The sequence below is a fragment of the Salmo salar genome, chromosome ssa05, assembly GCF_905237065.1.
Source record: "Salmo salar chromosome ssa05, Ssal_v3.1, whole genome shotgun sequence".
NCBI classification, from domain to species: Eukaryota; Metazoa; Chordata; class Actinopteri; order Salmoniformes; family Salmonidae; genus Salmo; species Salmo salar.
Genome location: NC_059446.1, coordinates 32,714,668 through 32,739,110, shown reverse-complemented (window position 1 = coordinate 32,739,110; position 24,443 = coordinate 32,714,668). Strand labels below are relative to the sequence as shown.

The 24,443-nt window shown below is 44.8% G+C and overlaps 2 protein-coding genes and 1 long non-coding RNA gene across 15 annotated transcripts in view; all 3 read left to right on the top strand.

The window, feature by feature from the left end:
• LOC106604654 (catenin delta-1) overlaps positions 1-14,497 on the top strand; it is a 46,821-nt gene extending 32,324 nt beyond the window's left edge. For 8 of the 13 annotated variants that reach the window (XM_045718081.1, XM_045718074.1, XM_045718082.1 and 5 more), the window contains 17 exons: positions 1,418-1,540; positions 1,650-1,903; positions 2,031-2,327; positions 2,425-2,659; positions 2,782-3,004; positions 3,507-3,699; positions 3,803-3,920; positions 4,020-4,176; positions 5,343-5,360; positions 5,775-6,040; positions 6,175-6,325; positions 6,450-6,642; positions 6,775-6,974; positions 7,100-7,141; positions 7,231-7,307; positions 7,502-7,593; positions 12,646-14,497. In XM_045718081.1, coding sequence (XP_045574037.1) covers positions 1,424-1,540; positions 1,650-1,903; positions 2,031-2,327; positions 2,425-2,659; positions 2,782-3,004; positions 3,507-3,699; positions 3,803-3,920; positions 4,020-4,176; positions 5,343-5,360; positions 5,775-6,040; positions 6,175-6,325; positions 6,450-6,642; positions 6,775-6,974; positions 7,100-7,141; positions 7,231-7,307; positions 7,502-7,561 — 2,601 coding nt within the window. In that variant the 5' untranslated portion in view covers positions 1,418-1,423 and the 3' untranslated portion in view covers positions 7,562-7,593; positions 12,646-14,497. The remainder of the gene's footprint in view (positions 1-1,417; positions 1,541-1,649; positions 1,904-2,030; positions 2,328-2,424; positions 2,660-2,781; positions 3,005-3,506; positions 3,700-3,802; positions 3,921-4,019; positions 4,177-5,342; positions 5,361-5,774; positions 6,041-6,174; positions 6,326-6,449; positions 6,643-6,774; positions 6,975-7,099; positions 7,142-7,230; positions 7,308-7,501; positions 7,594-12,645) is intronic. The other 5 variants (XM_014199518.2, XM_045718080.1, XM_045718077.1 and 2 more) reach the window with 5 other exon arrangements.
• A 6,655-nt stretch (positions 14,498-21,152) lies between these two features.
• LOC106604653 (BTB/POZ domain-containing protein 18) lies at positions 21,153-22,519 on the top strand. Its single transcript, XM_014199509.2, has 2 exons — positions 21,153-21,389; positions 21,466-22,519. Exons 1-2 carry the CDS (start codon positions 21,287-21,289, stop codon positions 21,924-21,926), a joined length of 564 nt encoding a protein of 187 aa, XP_014054984.1. The 5' UTR covers positions 21,153-21,286; the 3' UTR covers positions 21,927-22,519.
• Positions 22,520-22,604: 85 nt separating this feature from the next.
• On the top strand, positions 22,605-24,192 carry LOC123743092 (uncharacterized). Its single transcript, XR_006769857.1, has 3 exons — positions 22,605-22,913; positions 23,086-23,316; positions 23,420-24,192. It is a non-coding gene; the product is annotated as an uncharacterized lncRNA (long non-coding RNA).
• Positions 24,193-24,443: the final 251 nt, after the last annotated feature.

Below are 24,443 nucleotides of genomic sequence, written 5' to 3'. Positions count from 1 at the left end.
CGCTCTGTGTGTGTGTGTGTGACGCTCTGTGTGTGTGTGTGTGTGACGCTCTGTGTGTGTTGACGCTCTGTGTGTGTGTGTGTGACGCTCTGTGTGTGTGTGTGTGACGCTCTGTGTGTGTGTGTGTGACGCTCTGTGTGTGTGTGACGCTCTGTGTGTGTGTGTGTGACGCTCTGTGTGTGTGTGTGTGACGCTCTGTGTGTGTGTGACGCTCTGTGTGTGTGTGACGCTGTGTGTGTGACGCTGTGTGTGTGACGCTCTGTGTGTGACGCTCTGTGTGTGTGTGTGTGTGACACGCTCTGTGTGTGTGTGTGTGTGTGACACGCTCTGTGTGTGTGTGTGTGTGTGTGACACGCTCTGTGTGTGTGTGACACGCTCTGTGTGTGTGTGTGTGACACGCTCTGTGTGTGTGACACGCTCTGTGTGTGTGACACGCTCTGTGTGTGTGACACGCTCTGTGTGTGTGACACGCTCTGTGTGTGTGTGACACGCTCTGTGTGTGTGTGACACGCTCTGTGTGTGTGTGACACGCTCTGTGTGTGTGTGACACGCTCTGTGTGTGTGTGACACGCTCTGTGTGTGTGTGACACGCTCTGTGTGTGTGTGACACGCTCTGTGTGTGTGTGACACGCTCTGTGTGTGTGTGACACGCTCTGTGTGTGTGTGACACGCTCTGTGTGTGTGTGACACGCTCTGTGTGTGTGTGACACGCTCTGTGTGTGTGTGACACGCTCTGTGTGTGTGTGACACGCTCTGTGTGTGTGTGACACGCTCTGTGTGTGTGTGACACGCTCTGTGTGTGTGTGACACGCTCTGTGTGTGTGTGTGTGTGACACGCTCTGTGTGTGTGTGACACGCTCTGTGTGTGTGTGTGTGTGACGCTCTGTGTGTGTGTGACACGCTCTGTGTGTGTGTGTGTGACGCTCTGTGTGTGTGTGTGTGTGACGCTCTGTGTGTGTGTGTGACGCTCTGTGTGTGTGTGTGTGTGTGACACGCTCTGTGTGTGTGTGTGTGTGTGACGCTCTGTGTGTGTGTGTGTGTGTGTGACGCTCTGTGTGTGTGTGTGTGTGTGTGACGCTCTGTGTGTGTGTGTGTGTGTGTGACGCTCTGTGTGTGTGTGTGTGTGTGACGCTCTGTGTGTGTGTGTGTGTGACGTGTGTGTGTGTGTGACGCTGTGTGTGTGTGTGTGACGCTGTGTGTGTGTGTGTGACGCTGTGTGTGTGTGTGTGTGTGTGTGTGTGACGCTCTGTGTGTGTGTGTGTGTGTGTGTGACACGCTCTGTGTGTGTGTGTGTGTGTGACACGCTCTGTGTGTGTGTGTGTGTACACGCTCTGTGTGTGTGTGTGTGTGTGACACGCTCTGTGTGTGTGTGTGACGCTCTGTGTGTGTGTGTGTGTGTGACGCTCTGTGTTAACAGTACAGGATGGTGGACCCAGCGCATGGCGCTCTAGACGAGAGCTACACACCAGAATGTGATTCCCAGGAGGTACATTCCGCCTTCTCAGACGATGGAACCAATGGACGGCGGGCAGGGAACGCGGTATAAACACACAGTTACATATAAGTTACAGTACAAGAATTTCCTCCATGGATGACAAACGATTATCTACAACTTCCTGTCTCATGGTGATGTACTTCCTCTTCTGCAGATGGTGATCACCTCACGTACTGTCCTGCCCTCTGATTCGATGTCCATTGACGGGGGAGTGTCTGTCTCGGGCATGGGCGGTTACAGTGCCACTCTGGACCGTTCCTACAGGCAGGGTGGAGGGGGAGACTACCCCACAGTCCCCAGGAACTACCACTACGGTCCCGCGGGGGGTTACGACGACTACAGGAGCGCCCCGCCTTCTGAGGCCTACGCTAGCCTGAGCAGAGGCACATGCATGGACGACCGCTACAGGTCAGACCACTGCCACTGTCGTTAAAGTTTGTGAAAACGCCGAAGAGCACTGTAAAGAAAGAAAAATGCTAGTATTCCTTTGAAGATTTCCCATCTTTGGTATAATTGATCTTCTGTCTCTCTCCAGACCTGCGGATGGGTACAGGACCCTTGACTCTGGGTACCGTGCCCCCAGTAGACAGCAGCTGGACCCCTACGCAGCCCAGCCCCAGGTGGGGCGAGGGGTGATGGGCATGGGAAGTGCCCTGGAGCTGGCGGGCATGCGCTACGCCCACCAGGGCCACTATGGCATGGAGGATGACCAGAGGAGTCTGGGATATGATGATGTGGAGTACAGTATGGCTCCTCCCACCATGCATCCAGGATATGGGACGATGCCGCGACTAGGCCCAGGCCCAGGAGGACTGGACAGACGCAGGCTCAGGTAGACACACACCACTCGGATATGTATGTACACCATACTCCGATACAACACACACACACCAATTAATTTGCATCTGATTTGTCCAATTGTCCCTTAGGAGTTGTGAGGACACTTTGGAAGGGGACATGGGAGGAGTCGACACCTACACCTGGGGCGTCAACATGGAGAGAGGAAGTATGGCGTCATTGGACAGCACCCTGAGGAAGGGTCCGCCCACTTCCTGGAGACAGCCGGAGCTTCCTGAGGTCATCGCCATGTTGAACTACAGGCTGGACCCGGTCAAAACCAACGCTGCTGCCTTCCTCCAGCACCTCACCTTCAAGAACGACAAGGTAACACACACACACACACACACACACAAACCTTGTATTGAAATGATGGATATTACAAGTGTTAAAGTACTGCTGTCAGTGTTTAAGGATGGGTTTGGTGTGTGACCATGTTGGTTGTGTAGGTGAAATCGGAGGTGCGTCGTTTAAAGGGGATCCCTTCTCTGGTCTCGTTGCTGGACAACCCCAAGAGGGATGTACACCACTCGGCCTGCGGGGCGCTCAAGAACATCTCGTACGGACCAGACCACGACAACAAGATCGCCATCAAGAACTGTGACGGCATCCCAGCCTTAGTCCGGCTACTGAGGAAGGCCAGAGACCAAGACCTCACCGACACCATTACAGGTAATACTACTGTTCAGTCCCTCCAAGATTTCAAAGGGATTTTTTGTGTGCTGTTATGCTGGCAAAAATGCTTGCTTTTGCTGCGGCAATTCTGTAATTTTGCATGGCAATATGTAATAATTTTTACCAATTTGTCGTGAAAATGCACCGACGGGAAAGTTTGACGTGCGGCTTGATTGAACCATACACGGCGATTTTTGCGGTGAAGAGTTGAAATTACGAGCACTCTTTGTGTACTACGGTGATGGCTCCGTTTTGTGTTGAAATTGAGATTTGACTTCTTTTATGTGGAATTAGCCCTCATAATAGGCAGGAATTAGATTTTGCCCCAAAATTGTAATCATGGAATTCTGGAGGGGCTGACCGTTATAACTATTACAGTACTGGTTATGGGACAGTAAAACATTACCGTGTAGTATTCCTACTATAATTCCTTATTATTGGTCCCAATCAGAGAACTGATTCATGAAGATGATGGACGCATCTCCCTCTTCTTCCTCAGGCACTTTGTGGAACCTATCGTCTCACGACTCGGTGAAGATGGAGATCGTGGACCACGCGTTACACGCCCTCTCAGACGAGGTGATGGTGCCGCACTCTGGCTGGGAGAGGGGGATTGACGGAGGGGAGGAGAGCCTCAAACCACGCCACCTGGAGTGGGAGACGGCCCTCACCAACACAGCTGGCTGTCTGAGGTACGTGGAGGGAGAGGACCGCAGGAGATGAATGGACAAAGGGACTATGTATTGGGGATGTTGAACCCTAAACATTGTATCTATATATTTTTGTTTTGTCTAGAAACGTGAGCTCAGAACGTAGTGAGGCCAGGCGGAAGCTGAGAGAGTGTGCGGGATTGGTGGACTCGCTGATGTACATTGTCCAATCACAGATCAACCGTAAAGATGTGGACAACAAGGTGTTTAACCCAACTCGTAGCTTCTAATCGATTGCTGATGAATTTTACATACTTGAGTAATGACACTTTAAAACCTCCCATCTCCCTGTCTCTGTGCAGTTGGTGGAGAACAGTGTTTGTCTGCTGAGGAATCTGTCCTATCAGGTTCACCGAGAGGTTCCCGGCTGCGAGCGCTACCAGGAGGCCGCACCCCTAAACCAGGGCCCCGCCCCCGGCTCCAACAAGGCCGGCTGCTTCGGCTCACGGAAGGGCAAAGGTCGGTAACCGGCCTGTAACCCCAAAAGGTCGATGTCCGCTCCCCCCCCCGGAAATCTTATTAGCATAATAAACACATCTGTTTAAGCTAGAGAGATCTGGTTTTTTTTTGTTGCATTGGATGCGTCTCAGAGCTAGAGCTTGTCAGACCATGAGACATCCCGAAAATCGGTCTTATCACAAAATCGTCTGTAGCATCCAAACCCCCACAAGCGTCTTGGGACTCGTCTGAAGTCAGTCGGTACAGAAGATCTGTCAAATTCTGTCTGTAGCGTCCAACAGTTTAAAGGTGAGACTCTCATGAAAATGTTTTTTGCTCTAGGACGCCCACAGGCCTCGAGACCCCCAGTACCACTCAAAAATGGACGGCAGTATATATGGAGACTGTTTAATGAAAGAAAATGGGGGTTTAAATACACTATTTTTCATGGTTCGGGCTAGGCCCCTTCGTTCCAGTGAAGGGAAATCTTAACGATACAGCATACGATATTCTAGATGGTTCTGTGCTTCCAACTTTGTGGCTACAGTTTGGGGAAGGCCCTTTCCTGTTTCAGCATGACAATGCCCCTGTGCACAAAGCGAGGTCCGTACTGAAATGGTTTGTCGATTTGTGTGGAACAACTTGACTGGTCTACACAGAGCCCTGACCTCAACTCCATCAAACACCTTTGAGATTAATTGGAATGCCCAACATCAGTGCCCGACCTCACTAATGATCTTGTGGCTGAACGGAAGCAAGACCCCGCAGTAATGTTCCAACATCTAGTGCAAAGCCTTCCCAAAAGAGTAAAGGGGGGACCAACTCCATATTAATGCCCATGATTTTGGAATGAGATGTTCGAAGAGCAGGGCTTATGGGTTAAAGGTCATAGTTCTCTGTGTCTAGAGGTAGAAGGTTTCCCTTAACTCCAGATCTAGGATCAGATCACCCTCTCCCCAGTCCTCACTCATTAAAAGGGGTGCGAGATTTAGACTGACCTTAGATCTGTGGTTAGTGGAAACATAATCCTACTTTGTGTATGTGATGATTGGGTGCCATGGGCTGGGTTTTGCTCTTGTGAATCTGATGTGCTTGTTGGTGGCTGGGTTACTATTTCAGTTTTTCACTCTCTCCTTCCCTCCCTCTGTCCTCCGCCCATCCTCTTCTTGTGTTCCTGTCCTGTTTAGATGAGTGGTTTTCCAAAGGTAAGATTCTCTTCAGCTGCGTTTATGCAGGTTGCCCGATTCTGATCTTGTTTTTCACTAATTGGTCTTTTGACCAATCACAGTGCTGAAAAATATCTGCTGTGATTGGTCAAAAATATCAGAATTGGGCTGCCGTAAACGCAGCCTTCTTGGTGTTCTATTGTACTGTGGCGAAATAAGGGCTTTTCCTAACGCTGGCTGGTCTTAACATTGCCTTTACTGTAAATGGGACGTGACAGAGTGCATGCTGTTCAACTAGTGCATGATAACATGTCATTCTGAGGAGACTGCCTCTATTAGAAAGGGCTGTGGTGGAACAGATTCAAATGCGCATTAAAATGTATTTTTACATCTACCTCAATCAGAATGAGCTCTAGATCGTTTTGACCGCTCCTCATCATCCTCTCTCTCCAGGTAAGAAGGATGCGGATGACGGGAGTGTGGACCAGGTTGATATTCCAAAGAGGACGATGCCTGCCAAAGGTAAGTCAAAACGCCATACGAAAACGCAGTGGACACAGAACCAGTTACTGAAATCCCTCTTCCTACCAGGCTATGAGCTGCTGTTCCAGCCAGAGGTGGTGCGTGTGTACACGTCGCTGCTGAGAGAGAGCCAGAACCCCTCAGTGCTGGAAGCCGCAGCCGGGGCTGTACAGAACCTGTGTGCCGGACGCTGGACTGTGAGTGGACAGCCTCTGACCTCTCACCCCTTTCCCTGAATCTCCTCGTCTTGCCTATCATGTTCTGATCCATAGCATTACCCCAATGACGTTGGTCGCAGATGACTCCCTCTCCCTCCCTCTCTGTCCCTCAGTATGGTCGCTATATCCGGGCCACGGTGCGTCTGGAGAAGGGCCTGCCCATGATGGCAGAGCTGCTGGCTCATGGGAACGACCGCGTGGTCAGAGCCATGTCGGGAGCCCTGAGGAACCTGGCCATCGACAACCGCAACCGCGAGCTGCTCGGTAAGTTGGTGTATCAGATATCGTGTGTTATCACAACTTCATGAGGAAATACCTTTTCCATCAGCAGATAGATCATTTTTTTACCCCAGATGCTCTAAAGAGTGGATGTATTGTCCTCCCATAGGTAAGCACGCTGTGCCCCACCTGGTGGCAGACCTGCCGGGTGGCCAGAGCCAGTCGGCACGACCTCTGTCTGAGGAGACAGTGGTGTCTGTACTGAGCACGCTCACTGAGGTGCTGGGCAACAGCCTGGAGGCCGCCAAGACCCTCAGGGCCTCCCAAGGCATCGAGAGACTGGTACTCATCAACAAGGATGGGTGAGAGCGTGTGTATGCGTGTGGAACTGGACAGCTCGTTAACAAGTTATATTGTTGCCGTTTGTTTGTGACTGATGGGTCAGTGTTCATACAGTACATGTCTAACGGTGTGTATGTCTATTGGTCCTGCAGTAAGCGGTCTGAGCGGGAGGTGCGCGGGGCAGGCCAGGTGTTACAGCTGGTCTGGGGGCACAAGGATCTGCGGCGCCCCCTGGAGAAGGACGGCTGGAAGAAGACCGACTTCATGGTGAACCTCAACCCCCCCGCCAACGGCCCCTCTACACGCACCAATGGGACCTACGAGGACACTACTATGCCACTGCTAGAAAGAGGTGACACTTGGAAGAGAGTTGTATTTGCATCAGACTTGCACCTTAACAGGAAGTTAAAGCTAGACATAAAATGTAGGAATTTTAGGGAAGCGAACAGAATGTAATGGCTTTTTTTTTTTCGACAGGGGAGAAGAGGGACATGATTCCACTGGATGACCTAGGGCCTGGTGAGTATCCATAAAAACCCTGACAAAGCTAAGCCCAGCTAATACTTTATTTTTATCAGTGATTTATGCTCTTCCTCCCTATGTCTTAGAAGCCTACTCTACACTGGACCAGAGGGAGAGGAGACACACTCTGGACAACTCCCTCAACGCCACAGACACTTTACAGGTAAGACACACCCCTGCCCTGTACACATTGTTTCTTTAACTTAAACACACTTGCCTTTTAACCTGTTCTCTCTCCTTCACACCTTTTAAAAAACGTCTCTATTTTCTTTTGGTTGACGATCACCGTCTCTACTCACGGTATCTTTCTCACTTTCACAATCTCCCGCTCTTTCTGTCTTTCTCGTTCTGTCTCAGCGTGGGGTGTATGGAGGCAGAAAGGGTTCACTGCCTCTGTTGGACTCCTACGATGGTTAGCCCCCCTCTCCCTCTCTGCATGTAACAGCATGGTACGTTTCACCTCTTGTCCTGCATGGACTCTATCGCCATCCTTTGTCTCTGATACCTATTACCTATCTCTGCTGTAACACTGTGTCAGTATTGTGTTATTTCAGTACCTTGGTTTTGTAGACAGTATAGTGCGCAGTGAAAACTGATTGAAGTTCAGCGGTATGAATACTCTAGTAGTATACAATACCATCAGTGTTTCCCCTAGTTCAAGAAAAATGTAATTCTCTGTAATTGTATACATTGTTCCATGGCGCTGAGAGAGAATATTGCTGTGTGAAAGTTAATTTCCTATTTCCAATTTTGCCATGGCCATTTGTGTTCTTATGCTCAAGCATAACAAAACCAATGGGCATGTGCCCTGTCAGTAATCCAGCAATGCCAAAACAATATCCCTGACCTCTACCCCATCGAGCACCTTTTGGATGAATTGGAACGCCGACTGCGAGCCAGGCCTAATCGTCCATCAGTGCCCGATTTCCCCTAATGCTCTTGTGGCTGAATGGAAGCAAGTCCCTGCAGCAATGTTCCAACATTTAGTGGAAAGCTTTCCCAGAAGGGTGCAGGCTGTTACAGCATCAAGGGGGACCAACTCCATATTAATGCCCATAATTTTGGAATGAAATATTCGACGAGCAGGTTTCCATATATATATATATATATATATTACACACACACAGTTGAAGTCGGAAGTTTACATACACTTAGGTTGGAGTCATTAACTCGTTTTTCAACCACTCCACAAATTTCTTGTTAACAAACTATAGTTTCGGCAAGTAGGTTAGGGCATGCACTTCGTGCATGACACAAGTCATTTTTCCAACAATTGCTAGCTGACAGATTATTTCACTTATAATTCACTGTATCACAATTCCAGTGGGTCAGAAGTGTACATACACTAAGTTGACTGTGCCTTGAAACAGCTTGGAAAATTCCAGAAAATGTCATTTCTTTAGAAGCTTCTGATAGGCTAATTGACATCATTTGAGTCAATTGGAGGTGTACCTGTGGACGTATTTCAAGGCCTACCTTCAAACTCAGTGCCTCTTTGCTTGACATTATGGGAAAATCAAAAGAAATCAGCTGCTTTCTGTCTCCCAGAGATGAATGTGCAAATTAATCACAGAACAACAGCCAAGGACCTTGTGAAGATGCTTGAGGAAACGGTACAAAAGTATCTGTATCCACAGTAAAACAAGTCCAATATCGACATAACCTGAAAGGCCACTCAGCAAGGAAGAAGCCACAAAAAAAACAGACTACGGTTTGCAACTGCATGTGGGGACTAAGATCGTACTTTTTGGATAAATGTCCACTGGTCTGATGAAACAAAAATGGAACTGTTTGGCCATAATGACCATCGTTATGTTTGGAGGAAAAAGGGGGGGGGGCTTGCAAGCCGAAGAACACCATCCCAACTGTGAAGCACGGGGGTGGCAGCATCATGTTGTGGGGGTGCTTTGCTACAGGAGGGACTGGTGTAGTTCACAAAATAGATGGCATCATGAGGCAGGAAAATTATGTGGATATATTGAAGCAACATCAAGACATCAGTCAGGAAGTACAAGCTTGGTCGCAAATGGGTCTTCCAAATGGACAATGACCCCCAAGCATACTTCCAAAGTTGTTGCAAAATGGCTTAAGGACAACAAAGTCAAGGTTTTGGAGTGGCCATCACAAAGCCCTGACCTCAATCCTATAGAATATTTGTGGGCAGAACTGAAAAAGCGTGTGCGAGCAAGGAGGGCTACAGACCTGACTCAGTTACACCAGCTCTGTCAGGAGGAATGGGCCAAAATTCACCCAACTTATTTTGGGAAGCTTGTGGAAGGCTACCAAAAACGTTTGACCCAAGTTAAACAATTTAAAGGCAATGCTACCAAATACTAATTGAGTGGATGTAAACTTCTGACCCACTGGGAATGTGATGAAAGAAATAAAAGCGGAAATGAATCATTCTCTCCTATTATTCTGACATTTCACATTCTTCAAATAAAGTGGTGATCCTAACTGGCCTAAGACGGTGCAATTTTACTAGGATTAAATGTCAGGAATTGTGAAACTGAGTTTAAATGTATTTGGCTAAGGTGTATGTAAACTTCTGACTTCAACTGTACATGCATACAGTGGCAAAGTTTGTGAACCCTTTGGAAATACCTGAATTTCTGCATAAATTGGTCATCTGATCTTCATCTAGGTCACAACAATAGACAGTCTGCTTAAACTAACACACAAACAATTTTATGTTTTCATGTCTTTATTGAACACACCGTGTAAACATTCACAGTGCAGGGTGGGAAAAGTATGAACCCTTGGATTTAACTGGTTGACCCTCCTTTGGCAGCAATAACGTCAACCTGACGTTTTCTGTCGTTGCAGATCAGACCTGCAACAACGGTCAGGATGATTTTTGAACCATTCCTCTTTACAAAACCGTTTCAGTTCAGCAATATTCTTGGTATGTCTGTGAACTGTTCTCTTGAGGTCATGCCACACTATCTCAATTGGGTTGAGGTCAGAACTCTGACTGGGCCACTCTAGAAGGCGTATTTTCTTCTGTTGAAGCCATTCTGTTGATTTACTTCTGTGTTTTGGGGCGTTGTCCTGTTGCATCACCCAACTTCTGTTGAGCTTCAATTGGCGGACAGATGGCCTAACGTTCTCCTGCAAAATGTCTTGATGAACTTGGGAATTCATTTTTCCGTCAACGATAGCAAGCTGTCCAGGCCCTGCAGTAGCAAAGCATTCCCAACCATGATGCTCCCTCCACCATAATTTACAGTTGGGATGAGGTTTTGATGTTGGTGTGCTGTGCTTTTTGTTTTTCTGCTCCACACTTAGTGTTATGCATTCCTTCCAAACAGCTCTTTATAGTTTCATCTGTCCAAAGAATATTTTGCCAGTAGCGCTGCGGAACATCAAGGTGCCCTTTTTTGTTAACTTCAGACATGTAGCAATGTTTTTTTTGGACAGCAGTGGCTTCTTCCGTGGTGTCCTCCCATGAACACTATTCTTGCTTAGTGTTTTACGTATCGTAGACTCGTCAACAGAGGTGTTAGCTTGTTCCAGAGATTTTTCTAAGTCTTTAGCTGACACTCTAGGATTTTTGTTAATTAACCTCATTGAGCATTCTGCGCTGTGCTCTTGCAGTCATCTTTGCAAGACTGCCACTCCTATGGAGAGTAGCAACAGTGCTGAACTTTCTCCATTTACAGACAATTTGTCTTACCGTGGACTGATGAACGTGAAGGCTTTTAGAGATACTTTTGTAACCCTTTCCAGCTTTATGCAAGTCAACAATTCTTAATCTTAGGTCTTCTGAGATCTCTTTTGATCAAGGCATGGTTCACATCAGCCAATGCTTCTTGTGAATAGCAAACTCCAATTGTGAGGTTTTTTTTATAGGGCAGGGCAGCTCTAAACAACGTCTCCAATTAGCTTTTGGAGAAGTCTTTAGCCTAGGGGTTTACGTTTTCCAACCTACACTGTGAATGTTTAAATTATGTATTCAATAGACAAGACAAATAGAATAATTTGTGTTATTAGTTTAAGCACACTGTCTATTGTTGTGACTTTGATCAAATTTGATGACCAATTTATGCAGAAATCCAGGTAATTCCAAAGGGTTCACATACTTTTTCTTTGTGTGTAATATCTACAGTGACATCAAACAAAAATATAACGTAAGATTAAAAGTGTTGGTTTCATAAGCTGAAATACAAGATCACAACATTTTTCCATATACACACAAATATTAATTTCTCTCAAATTTGGTGCACAAATGTTTACGTCCCTATTAGTGAGCATTTCTCCTTCGCCATGATAATCCATCCACCTGACAGGTGTGGCATATCAAGAGCTGATTAAACCATACACAGGTGCACCTTGTGCTGGGGACAATAAGGCCTCTCTAAAATGTGCAGTGTTGTCACACAACACAATGCCACAAATGTCTCCAGTTGAGGGAGCGTACAATTCACACAATTTAATGTTAATTTCTCTACCATAAGCTGCCTAAATCATTTTAGAGTTTCGCAGTAAGTCCAACCAGTCTTACAACCGCAGCTGATGAAACTGAGTATTTCTGTCTGTAATAAAGCTCTTTTGTGGGGAGAAACTCATTCTGATTGGTTGGCTGCACCCCTGCTTAGTCATGTGAAATCCATAGGTTAGGACATAATGAATTTATTTAAATTGACTGATTTTCTAATGAACTAACTCAGATTCTTTGAAATTGTAGCATGTGTTTATTTTTGGTGAGTGTGTGTGATGTGTGTGTGATATGTGTATATGTATGTGTCACTTGATGTACAAGACATTAGGAACACCTGCTCTTTCATGAGACTGACCGGGTGAGTTGTGATCCCTTATTGATGTCACCTGTTAAATCCTCTTCGACCAGTGTAGTTTAAGGAGAGGAGACCAGTTAAAGAAGGATTTTAAGCCTTGAGACATGGATTGTGTATGGGTGAATGGGCAAGACAAAATATTTAAGTGCCTTTGAACAGGGTATGGTAGTAGGTTCCAGGCACACTGGTTTGAGTGTCAAGAACTGCAACACTGCTGGGTTTTTCACGCTCTACTGTTTCCTGTGTGTATCAAGAATGGTCCACCACCCAAAGGACAGCCAGCCAACTTGACAACTATGGGAAGCATTGGAGTCAACATGGGCAACTATCCCTGTGGACTGCTTTTGACACCTTGTAGAGTCCATGCCCCGACGAATTGAGGCTTTTCTGAGGGCAAAAGGGGGAGGGGGAACTTTTGCTACTTTGTCTCAGTGTATACTATTTGGCGCAATGATGAATACAGGGGAAACATTGAATACCCAAGAGGCTTTCACACTGGTATAGTATGCTATGTGAACTTGTGTATTACGCTGTATCATATACCTTAACAATATACCGTAGGCAATTTCATTTTGGCATATTGTGTATAGACTCACATACTTGCACCACAGAATCCACTTGAGTGTACCGTTTGCGTTTTACTCTTTGAAGTATAAACACATGCACTAATCAAATGTATTGCTTATCATTCTCTTCTCCCTCCAGAAAAACTGATCGTGTGCATCACCCAGAGTGAGCTGCCCCTGCCCTACCACTGCTACTGAGGAGAGACCCACAGACTTGCTCTCATCCCCCTCTTTCGCTCCTTCATCACAAGTCTGTGGTTCTGAAGATGAGGGTTGGCATCCAAAGAAAGCAGTTGTGTTGCAATCAGAAATCTGACAACACACACACACACACACACAGATCATAGTAGCATCAGAAATATATTATCTCTTAAGTTTTATTGATATTCCCTTTATTGATATTCCCTTTTTCAAGGCAATCATCTTTGTTTGACAATCATTGTTTATTTCTGTTTCTGTGGTTACTTGCATCCAACATTTGGCTCAGTGAGCGTTCCCTGTCGTTTGTTAGATTTATCGTCCTCATACTCATCCATGCGTTTTGTCGTTGTCGTGAATCAGATTGCTGCCATCACCTGCATCCTAAGATGAATTTATTTTTGAATATCTGTAGGGTATGTGTATATAAAAAGAGGACATGTTTGATTGGTAAGAGGAGGTGTCTGCTTTCAAGGTTGATTTTAATTTAAATTGTGCCCAGATTGGGATTGGAAGGTGACTGGTGGACCAATGGGGCTTGGCCCTCATAGATTCAGAATGTTTGTATAGGAGTTATTTTAATCTCTTCTAGTTATCTTCGTCTGGTTGGTTTTGGGTTAGTTGGGAGAGTTTAAGGCCTGTGTGTGTGTGTGAGTGCCATACAGGAGATCTGTGTGAGATGGATGTGTGTGTGAGAGCTTCGTTAACGAACAAAACCCATATGACCGTTTATTTTAAAGGATTTCACTTTGTGCTCTCATGCGTTTTTCTACTCCTGTGGCAAATATTTATTTTATTTGTCTGTTCTTTTCAATTGTGGCTTTTTCCAGATTTACCAACTGCATCTTTTGTCGAGTGATAACCTTTTTTTTTAACGTGTCTGTTTCCCCTAATGTAAAGATATGACCGTTAGACTGCTGTCTTACCCTCCTGATATGTTAACTATGGCTGTGGATTTAGCTTCTGCTGTGCAGGTAGCTGGAATACTACAGTTCTCACACTGTTAAAAAGCACCACAGCTCTTAGTCCTACATTGCCCATACACTAGATAACGTCCCAACACTAAACTACAACACTAGGAACTCATTCCCCACACTACTATACAGAACCCCACTACAGACCTGGGGCCTATTCAATAGGATGGGTTGTTAGAAATGTATTGCATAGAACTCACAAGATTCTTTATTCTGCATGTTAGACATTATTAGTGTCTGTTTTAATAAAAGACAGTTCTCTGCAATGCTCTGAACCACCTATAACGCTAATCGCACTGCAGTTCAGTCGGTACTTACTGTTACACCGGACAGAGCAATGTGCCGCTGATATGGACCACGAGCAGTGGTTGAAAAGGAGAATGAGGTTGGTCTTCTCTATAAATGACACTTGTAGTTATGTATTGAGAGAATTGGTTTCCTCAGAGGTGACTCGAGTGTAGACACAGCGGGACCAGGCTAAGGGGAAAACACTAAAAGCACATTTTGGTATAAGATCTGTTCTTCCTGCTTTGACTTCATTTTGTGCCCGCTTTTTAATATTTTGTTTTCTGATTTGGGAATGGTTGTTGGGAGTGGTGGGTGAAGCATATGCAACCTGTTATTCTTTTTATTCTGCTTTTACCACTTTCTTTGAATGGCAAGAGACCAATTCCACATGGATAATTTCTCGTTATTATTGCCTATTCATGTACAATGATGATGAACATACCTGCCTTGGCTCTGAAAAGTTTCTTTTTCACTAAGAATATGTAACTGGCAATACTGTTTTATAAAATAAAGATCTTTTCTCAGACCAGATTTGATAAGATTTGTGTGCATGTGTGACAGCTAGAGATGTGTACTTGGGATAAACACGTCTAATTAAAGGGGTACAGCTTAGTTAGTCTGGGTAACCAGACTCCCTAACTCAAACGCACACATTCACGCCTTTATAACCATGAAGGCTTGAGCTAGGGGTCAGTCTTGTGCCCCACTCGCAGTTAGTATGCATCTACTACATTTGAGATGCCTGAAGGGTGTTTCTAGCCCTCTGAATTTGTTTTTGAGTCTACACCTTGGCCAGTAAGTCCTAGACATTGCTGTATGTGTTCCAACAGGCTAACGTGACCCTGGGGAACATTTTGACCACAGATGAAATGTGAGTGTTCAATGTGCTCAGCCTTCTTTGACTCATGTCTCACGCTGTGAGACGATACCAGGCTGGGTGTGACCAATGAACATGAGCACTTTAAAGTGTCTCAATGTCCCCTTGTAAACCCTTGTCAGTATTCCAGACATCGCTTTGCCTTGCAGCTTATGCAATTAAACTACAGCTGTAGGATGGATCATGAAGCCTCAAGTGTGTGTGTGTGAGTGCACTGGCAGACTTACCATTAGGCGGAGGAGGCAGGGGCCTCATGAGCTGGGCATAGAACATTTCTCAGCTCGAGTCCCTTAATCTGTTTAAAATAGAGATGTTTTTTTTTTAACATGGGCTGCGTCTCAATCCATTGCATCTGCCGATGTCAGCGCTACAGCAATGTTTGTCAGACCAGGAGACATCACGAAAACGTCTAGCGTCCGAATGGTTTGGCCTAGAAATTGAAACACACGTTTTGCCGTATGACCCCAACAAGTGTCACGGGGCTCGTCTGAAGGTAACCCGGTACAGGGCCGAAAAATGAATGGAAGTGAATAGGGCATTTCCCCGTCAAAGGTATACAGCTGATTCCATGGTTAAATATTTTTCTGAGCTTATATCTCTCGGGTATAGGACACTTCTAAACACTTCCTTTTGACTAGCAGTTAGGCCAAAATCTATGTTTTTATCAAATATTTTTTAGATATTACCTACAAGGGTCCTAAAATTATTCTTCACCCTAGGGCCTCCAAATCACTAAGTCTGCCCCTGTATGAGCGTACGAGAGCGAACAAGTAAGTGTTATTAGTGTGTGTACGGTATGCATGCAGCCGATGTCTCTCCCTAAATTTGAGGGCACTTAATACAGCAGATTATCTCTCTCCTTGCTCCCCTGTTGCACACACTCTCCTGTCACTTGGTACTAGAGCTATTTAAAGATGCCACTCTCCTTCATTTGCTCTCTCAATCATGCGCAGTGTCATGTTTCTCCAGAATCCACACAGCAGGGCAGGAGAAGGAAAACTAAAGAACAGATTGAGAAAGAGTGAACACCAACTGTTCCAGATGGAATGTTAGTGAGGATTTAAACATGTTGACTTCAGACCCATGAAGATTCAAGTCTTCAAGTCAAACTTGGAGCAAAGGGCAAAACCTTACCAGCCATGGACTATTGACAAGCACTGGGGGTACCTACTGTCTGTGTGAGAGAGCAACAGCTACTGAGCACAGGAAGTGTGTGGTGCAAGAGATTAGAGACTGGAACTACAGAATGTTCTTTGCATTTATTTTTTCCATGGATGATTAGCCTAACTGGAGACAACACAGGCTAAAAATAACTTCAATATTGAACAAGTTTTACATCACTCTTCATTCTGCTACTCCACTATGGATCACCTCTCTCCCCCGTCTTCCAACATGCAGGATGGTTCACCCACCACGTTCCCAGACTCGTCTCGCCGCACCACTCACACTGGTAACCAAGGTGGGTTGGGATCGTTGGTATATGAGGTGGGGGTTGTGTGGGATCACCTGCGGCCGCTCATACCGTTCTTTCTGATCAGTGCAATGGTCGTGGCAATCATCTACCTAATCCAGCACATTATCTACTCTGGGCCATTCACCGATCCACTCTTCTTTGAGAAATTCGAGGAACGTTGGCCTAGGCCCAAACCGCACAAGGATACCTCACCCTCAAACCCAGTCCTTTTCACTAACGCTTTGGAATACACTGGGAATGGAACCCTTTGAACTTGAGTCGTGGAATTCGGATGGATTCTGCCTGTGCCATAGGATTCTATTTGAAGGAGGATCAAAGGTTTTTACAATCTCCCTGTGGAATTTGTGGTGAAGTTCATAATCAGATCATGATTAGATCTGCACGTGACTCCCAGAGGCTTCTGTCTTTGACTCAATTGTGTCCCTATGTCTGTTCTATTCAACAGCCCCTTGGGCTATGTATATATAATGTGCAGATTATGAGAACCTGGAGTCTGGACCATTACTAGGCTATAATTAGACTACAATGCTCTAATGTCTTAATCTAGATTTATTAGCCGTGTATATTAGCGTCTGTCAGTGACGGTGAATGTATTTAATGATTTCAATTCCAGTAGGCCTGGCCTAGATCTACACAGTTAATTGTTTAAGATTAATACAATACTCGTCATTTGGGAGAAAAATGCAAATTGAGGGGGAATAAAGTTTTGGTTTAAAAAAAATGTACTCGTCTGTACAGTTTACAGTCCACTACACAAATAGAGAATATTCAGAACGTATGGATTTTCTCTACAGGTGCATTTGTGGCAACCCATTTAGCAGTGTTGCCAGGTCAAGCTAAAATTTGTTGCCCAATGACCACTCAAATCCCCACCCAAAAGGCCTGAAAACTTGCCCAACTTTTTTTTTCAGCAGCTATAGAGGAGTTTGTCATTATGGAGACAACTATTGGATAAATGTGCAATCTCAATACTTATGGTGAAATTCTTTCTCTGCATTTTTCCCTTTTTATTCGTTCCTCACATTAAATGATTTAATCTGAACTATTGATAAATGGTTAAGAGGTATGTTTTTTTCAGAAAATATTCATGTGATATGGTGTTAGCACAATGTTAATCGTTTTATTTGTACCTTTATTTAACTAGGAAAGTCAGCTAAGAACACATTTTTATTTTCAATGGCAGCCTAGGAACAGTGGGTTAACTGCCTTGTTCAGAGGCAGAATGACAGATTTGTACCTTGTCAGCTCGGGGATTTGAACTTGCAACCTTTCGGTTACTAGTCCAACGCTCTAACCACTAGGCTACGCTGCCACCCCACTATTGTGAAATAGTGTTAATACATTGCTCTAAAATAATTGTATTCCTTTATGAAAAACAAAAATCCCCAACAGTTTGCTTTTTTGATTTTATTTCATAATAAATGTAAATTAATGTGTAGAGATAAGTACACCAAAACAGTAGTGCTAATTTGGTAGTAGCCATCCATCTAGTATGAAGTGATCCCCACACAAGTTGGTGCTGCTGCTGCCATTACCCATATGTTGCTCTACAGAGAGTAGAGGAACAGACAGATATGAGGTGTTCTGCTCACCCCCAAAGTGCTGGGTTAGGCCAACCAGGAGCCCCACTACCAGGTTGAAGCCATTTCTTGGACTTTAGGGGACACTCAGAAACAGGGTTCCAGCCAGTGAGGGGCCAAAGGAGGTACATGTTGGTGATCCCCATAGAAGTTGCAGTTGCTTCTTGGTTGTGACGTCAGTACTTTCATCAATAATCAACGAGTAAGACTCATTCACAATTGTATTTATTAGTTCCTCGTGCACTGCTGGCCCTATAACTTCATTCATGATCGCTGTGCATTTTGTTCTGTGGAAATTGATTCCTTTCTTTGCGATGTCTTCAACGCATCCCAGGTGATCTCCAGGTGCAATGCTGGAGCTGCATGCAAAATGTGCAGCGATCTGTAACGATGATTGTTTAACTGTTATTCTCTCAAACAATGTTCTTGCATTAGAAAATGGGGCAGCATTTCTCTTGTTTCTCCGTTTGTGAATGAGAAATAAGGTCGGCGTGGTGGGCTCGCATTTTTCATCTGCAATACCTACAATTTAAATCTGTTAAATCTGTTCGTTCCTCTGTCCTCACTCACCACGTTGCTTCCTCCCTTGTCTGACTTCAACTTTCAGGCCATTGTTATAGCTAGCTAGCTACATACTCAGAGAAAGCACATTGATGGATCCTCTCAAACTGTTGGATGTAATGGATGTCTCTCCCTTGCTGTAATGATTGGTAGGACTGGGGGCAATCAGGATACAAAGAACCACTCAAATAATACTTTTGAGTGAGAATTATGAAGCTAGCTAGCTCACATCACTTGTCATGATGTGCGCGTGCTGTTAATCCTGACTGCCGTGACTCCGCTGAGCTGCAGCATACTCAACAGTACTACACACTCCATGTGATAAATATATTTTCCAAAGCATCTGGTCTTTGCCTAAACCCTAATAAGTGTGAATTGTTTGCTGTTAAAGGCTGTTTGATAGCCTCTATATGCAATATTCCAGTCAAGGAAAAAGTAACATACCTTGGGATTACCATATCTAAGGATCAACAGGAAAGATGCTCATTACATTTCATACCTATTATTGAAAAAAAACTAAAAGAAGCTGAACCATTGGGTGCAGAGGGATTTATCCTTGAAAGGTTGAGTATTGCTTTCTAAAACTGAAGGTATCTCCAGACTTACTTATGCAGCCCAGTCCCTACATCTTGACAACAAAATAGGTAAAGCGGTTGACCAGGTGCTTTTCAACTTCATCTGGAAAAATCGTACACATTATATTAGGAAATCTGTCGTTATGAACTCATATATGGTGGTGTCAATTTTTTTGATTTTCCTACTTTGAATAATACTTAAGATAAATTGGGCTAAACATGTTTTAAAGAATCCAACTTCAATTTGGAATTTCATCCCTCATATCTTCTCCCGTTTTGGTGGCCTCAATTTTATGTTACTTTGTAACTATAACATTGATAAGATTCCTGCAACATTATCTGCTTTTCATCGACAAGTATTCTTAGCGTGGTCGTTAATATATAAACATAAATTTCCCCCGCATAGGTATTTCATTTGGAACAATAAGGACATTTTGTTCAGAAACAAGTCTTTATTTTTAAGAACTGGTTTAATAATCATATCCTGCTGGTGAGTCAACATTTTAATGCAGAAGGATTGTTACTCAATTATGAGGAATTTTTATCTCCGTAACAATATCCCTGTAACACCAAGAGTTCGCCATAGTCTTTGATGCTATTCCATCTGGAACTCTCATGTTATTTAGAGGTGTAGCCAGACCTCACCTTCTTGACCTACCCTCGCTTAATCCAGTTGATTCTCCAATGGGGAAATTATGTTTCTCCTTGCTCCCTCAGAACAGCAGATCTATACCTGCTTTATTTCAAAGGGATATTGTATCCATTCCTTATGTCACAAGTTATTGGAATACATTGGTCACTAATATCTGTTGGAAAAAAGTCTGGTTGTTACCACACAAATACTTGCTTGTTAACAAGGTCAAAGAGGTCTCTTTCAGAATGATCCATAAGTATAACCCTGCGAGTCATTACCTGTAGAAACTCAAAAAAGACATTAACTGTACTTTTTGTGTTGAGCATCCAGAAACAGTTTCGATTTTATTTTGGCATTGTCTACATGTAAAACCATTATGGAAAGATATTCACAGTTTTATAATCGTTATTAATATTCTTGATGACTTTTGTTGTTGTTTTTTTTATGGGAGAATGTGCTGCTCCGGTTTCCGTAACCATAATAAAGATGAAGAAAAACAATTTTACCACAAATCTAATTGTGCTAATGGCAAAATGTCATATTCATAAATGTAAATTCACTAATAAAAAAACCCTCTTCCATGTTTTCTATAAGGAATTCGAGCAGTACATTAAGACCATTCAACATTCTTCGAATAAAAAAGCTGTTAAAACAATCAATATGTGTGTTTCTTTTAAGGTCTTTGTATAATCTGTAATTTGTTGTACCCCCTAGCATATGTTATCATTGTCTATTAGTGTACTTCTTGTATGTATACAGACTATATTCTACATTATAACAACAACAAAACAGTACTACACACACCCCTCCGGTGTATATGAACTCATAACATGGCAACCCTGCTATTTAGCGTCAAATCAGTGACCTCTGCAAATTGTCGGTGACAAGGAGCCTTCGGTCAATTAAGAGTTAAATACAGAAGATTTTTTTATTTATTTTTTTAAACAGATTGTTTTAAAACTTTTATGCACTTAGCATTGTCGATGCTTTGAGGTTTAATTTTATTTGAGAAAAAGGACATATCGAATGACTGGATAAAGGTGAGTAAAGTGATGCATTATTTTATTTCTGTAAACTAACTTTAGCTAACCTGGCTAACGTTAGCCGCTTGTTGCAACATGTTGTCTTTTAATTTACGTTTACTAGTTAGCTAATCACACGGCTAAGCATCCGTTATTTATATCATGCTAATGGAGGGTGCACTTCAACAAACTATTTTCACCACTTCAAATAATATCTATATACTCATTGCTTGAGCCCGAGTCTTGGTAGATGGTGCACAGCTAGCCAGTTAACGTTCTAATTTGGCTGGGATTGTAACTAGTTAGCCATCTGACCAATGCCTTAATATTTTCCCATAACAGAAAATGTGATTGTGGCCTAGGTTTTAAACTTTTATTAAGTTATTATGCCTTTAATTTGAACTCAGAGAAATGCTTTTTTTTTTTTTTTTTAACAGCTGATTGCCAAATGCGTCATCTGATGTAGCCTAATTAACAAATTCAGTTGAATAGGCCTATTGTAGTACATCATCCTTTCATCTCACAACCTATATCCCACCCTTCTTCCATTCATCCTTCCATCGACTCTCCTCTCTCTCTCTTTTAGTGGATGTGGGAATGTGGCGGTATCAGAGGCCAGGGTTCGAGGCCTTAGTCCTGGCAGAGCTTCAAAGGCAGCAGAGGTGCAGACAGTTCTGTGACACGGTGCTCCGAGCAGAGGGTATGGAGACACACACACTTATAATGTAAACATGCACACCATCCGGATCATCCATCTCTCTCTCTCCCTCTATCAGGGGTGTCAGTACCGGCCCACAGTTGCATCCTGTCCGCCCTAAGCCCCCAGCTGTCATGTGCCCTGTCCACCTCACCGGCACCTCCCTCTGGGCAGAGCCACCTACTGGATTTCCAGGCTTTTGGGGCATGCACCCTGATGAGGCTGGTGGGTCTGCTGTATTCTGGGGAGATGGTGGGAGAGGGGGAGAGGCAGAAGGTGATTTCTGCTGCTACTAGGCTGGGCATCCAAGGACTGGTGGAGGTTGGAAAGAGGGATGACAAGAAAGAAAGGGAGGTAGAAGATGTGGTCCAGCAGTCAACGAGAAGAACGGGTCCAAGCTCGGCGGAGGAGAAGAGACTGATGGAGTGGGTATCACAAAGGGACGTGGGGGTGCAAACGGACGCCCTGCAGAGCAGTGAAGCTCGGACAGAGAGAAAGATGGGAGGAGAGCAAAGAGAGGAGGAGAAGCACTCACCATGAGTCTCAGAGAGAGGATGAAACCGACTGTGTGAAAAAGACTCCGGGACTCAGGCTTGTGAGTTGAAGGGGAATGAGACAGACACTGGTGATTCTAACAGTGGCTTTTCCACTGGGCCCATCTGTTCCACTGTGGACTTTGATCTCGTGACCTCACTCACTGGTTCAGCTGGGCCAGTTTTCCTCAGTGCGTCCCATGTTGATGATGTCATCCCTTTCCAGGGAACGGAGGCCTCTGGTTCTGTTGTCCCTGTTCCCCTCCCTGTACCGTTCCCCCTTAATATCCCCTACATCCCTCACTGTCCCCCAGCTGATAATCACACCCCTAACAATCCCCATCCTACCATCTTCATGCCTTCTGGGGAATCTGCACCCATTTATTTCCTCCCCCCACCCCTCTCATCCCTCTATCCATTTCATCCGTGACCCTGTCTGTGTCTGGCCCAGAGCATGTGACCGAGGGGCGCCACCCCTTCACCTCTGACCCCCAGACATGGGGGATGGGGCTACCGGGGGGGAGGGAGAGGCAGAAGGGTTTGAGCGCTTCGAGGGAAACATCGCTGGATTCATCAGTTACTTCCTCGATCCCTCCCAACCACAGGAAGAGAACCTGAGAGGGAGGCGGGGCCGGAGGAGGCGGGTGGGAGGATTCAAGGGGGGGGAACTAAGAGGAGAGCCAGGAGGCAGAGAGGAGGAGGTGGTAGAGTGAGAGGAGCCGTGAAGAAGGTCTGAGGTTGAGCAGGCGGTGATGGAGGTGTCCCAGAGAGCAAGACTGTGGAAGTGGGGGGTGGGGAGGAGCGGGGCATGATCAGCAGTAAACTCTACCTGAAGCCCAGGGAGCTGATGCAGCCAATCAAGATCTGTCTGAAGAGGCGAGGGCGGAGTGAGGAGTGGGTGATCACCGGTGTGGAGGAGGAGAGGGGTGGAGCCTCGCGGCGAGGCAGAAAGTGAGGGAGGGGCCAACAGAATGCAGGGCAGCAGCTTGTCCCAGTGAGTGACATCTGTCTGCCTTCACATACAGTCACACACACCTCTGTCATGACATATCTATTAGATTTTATAACTGTGTTTGTGCATTCTTCACTTGCCCATGCTGTAAATTGTAATAATAGTGTATTGTGTGCTAAGTTACATTTAGTCACAGTAAAGTCCTCTCCTTCAGGATGGCTTCCCAGTGATTAAGAAGCAGAGAAGTTAGGTCAAACCCCTCCCCTTCCCTGCCCTACCCTTCCCCTTCCCTGCCCTACTCATGCAACTCTACCAGGCTCTGACCTACGAAACAACATCACCATCCAACCCCCCAACTCCGTCTTGATGTCATTGGAGGAGTATTGGACCACGCCCCTTTTATTGGAAAAATGTCATCTCTGCTCTGACTGAGTGAATACACACGGTATCCTTCATTATCGGTCAGATTATCACACTCAACTCTAATCTGAGTTTTCTTTGCTTTTACGCTAACTATAACCATGTCCCTCCTATCCCTGTTTCCCTAGTGTGACCAACATCTTCCCCCTGCTAGGAGACTGGGGTATGGACAAACTGCTGTGTGTGGACCATCTCACAGTACAGAATCAATTGGGGGCTGCCACATAGACAGCCGTGGCATAACGACAAGGAACGTACAGATTTCTGCTTGATGGAGAAGCATGATTGTGTGGTTGAGTTCCTCCAAGTTACCAATTGTTAAACAAGAGGACAAATGGATGTTTAAAAAAATGTGGAGGTTTTTGTTGTACCTTTTTTCTACCTCACCTTGTCTTTAGAGCTCTGTGCTTGAGTTCTAGTTTTCAGCACTTAGATCGTCAATTATGAATGTGTTTTACGCTGTGGGTCAGTTGTGCTCTGTTTAAGTCTACATCTCACTGCCCAGACCTTTACAACATCATTGTGTTAAAGTTTTCAATGACCCATGTAGAAAAAACAGCAGCTATATTTGCCTCTTGTGCAGAGGAGTTTGGGTTCATTCATATAGCAAATGTTTCATTGCGAGTTGCCAACAAATCAGGTTTTACACTGCTGTTAGTTCAGTTTCACAAGAATTGACGACTTTCATTGGTTGCGTGTCAATCATCACAGGCCTACATCTTCCGATTCTGCTTCAGATTGTTCTAGAATGGAATCACGTCATGGTGGTTGTCATCACGTTTGTCATTATTACTGTTCTCCCCAGGTGTTTGACTGTTTTCTGTTTAAAAACCAGATTAAAGATGTTCTTAACACGTGTCCTTGTGTGAATCTATTTTAAGTGCAGCCTAAATAGCCGAGATGTTTATCATGGTGTTGTAGTGTCTTTAAGTGGTGACAGTAATCTGAGTGGATACAGCAAGGCTATTCATTTTTTGTAAAAAAGCAACAGGTTTATTTGAAGTCGTTTTTCAGTTATATCTATGTTTATCAGAGGGTTTGACATGCAGTGTACAAGCCCTATTACATTAGACCCAAATAGCACATCTTGAGACGCTGCTATGTTGAATCCCATGTGGTATTTATTATAGATTATCCTACACACACACCGTA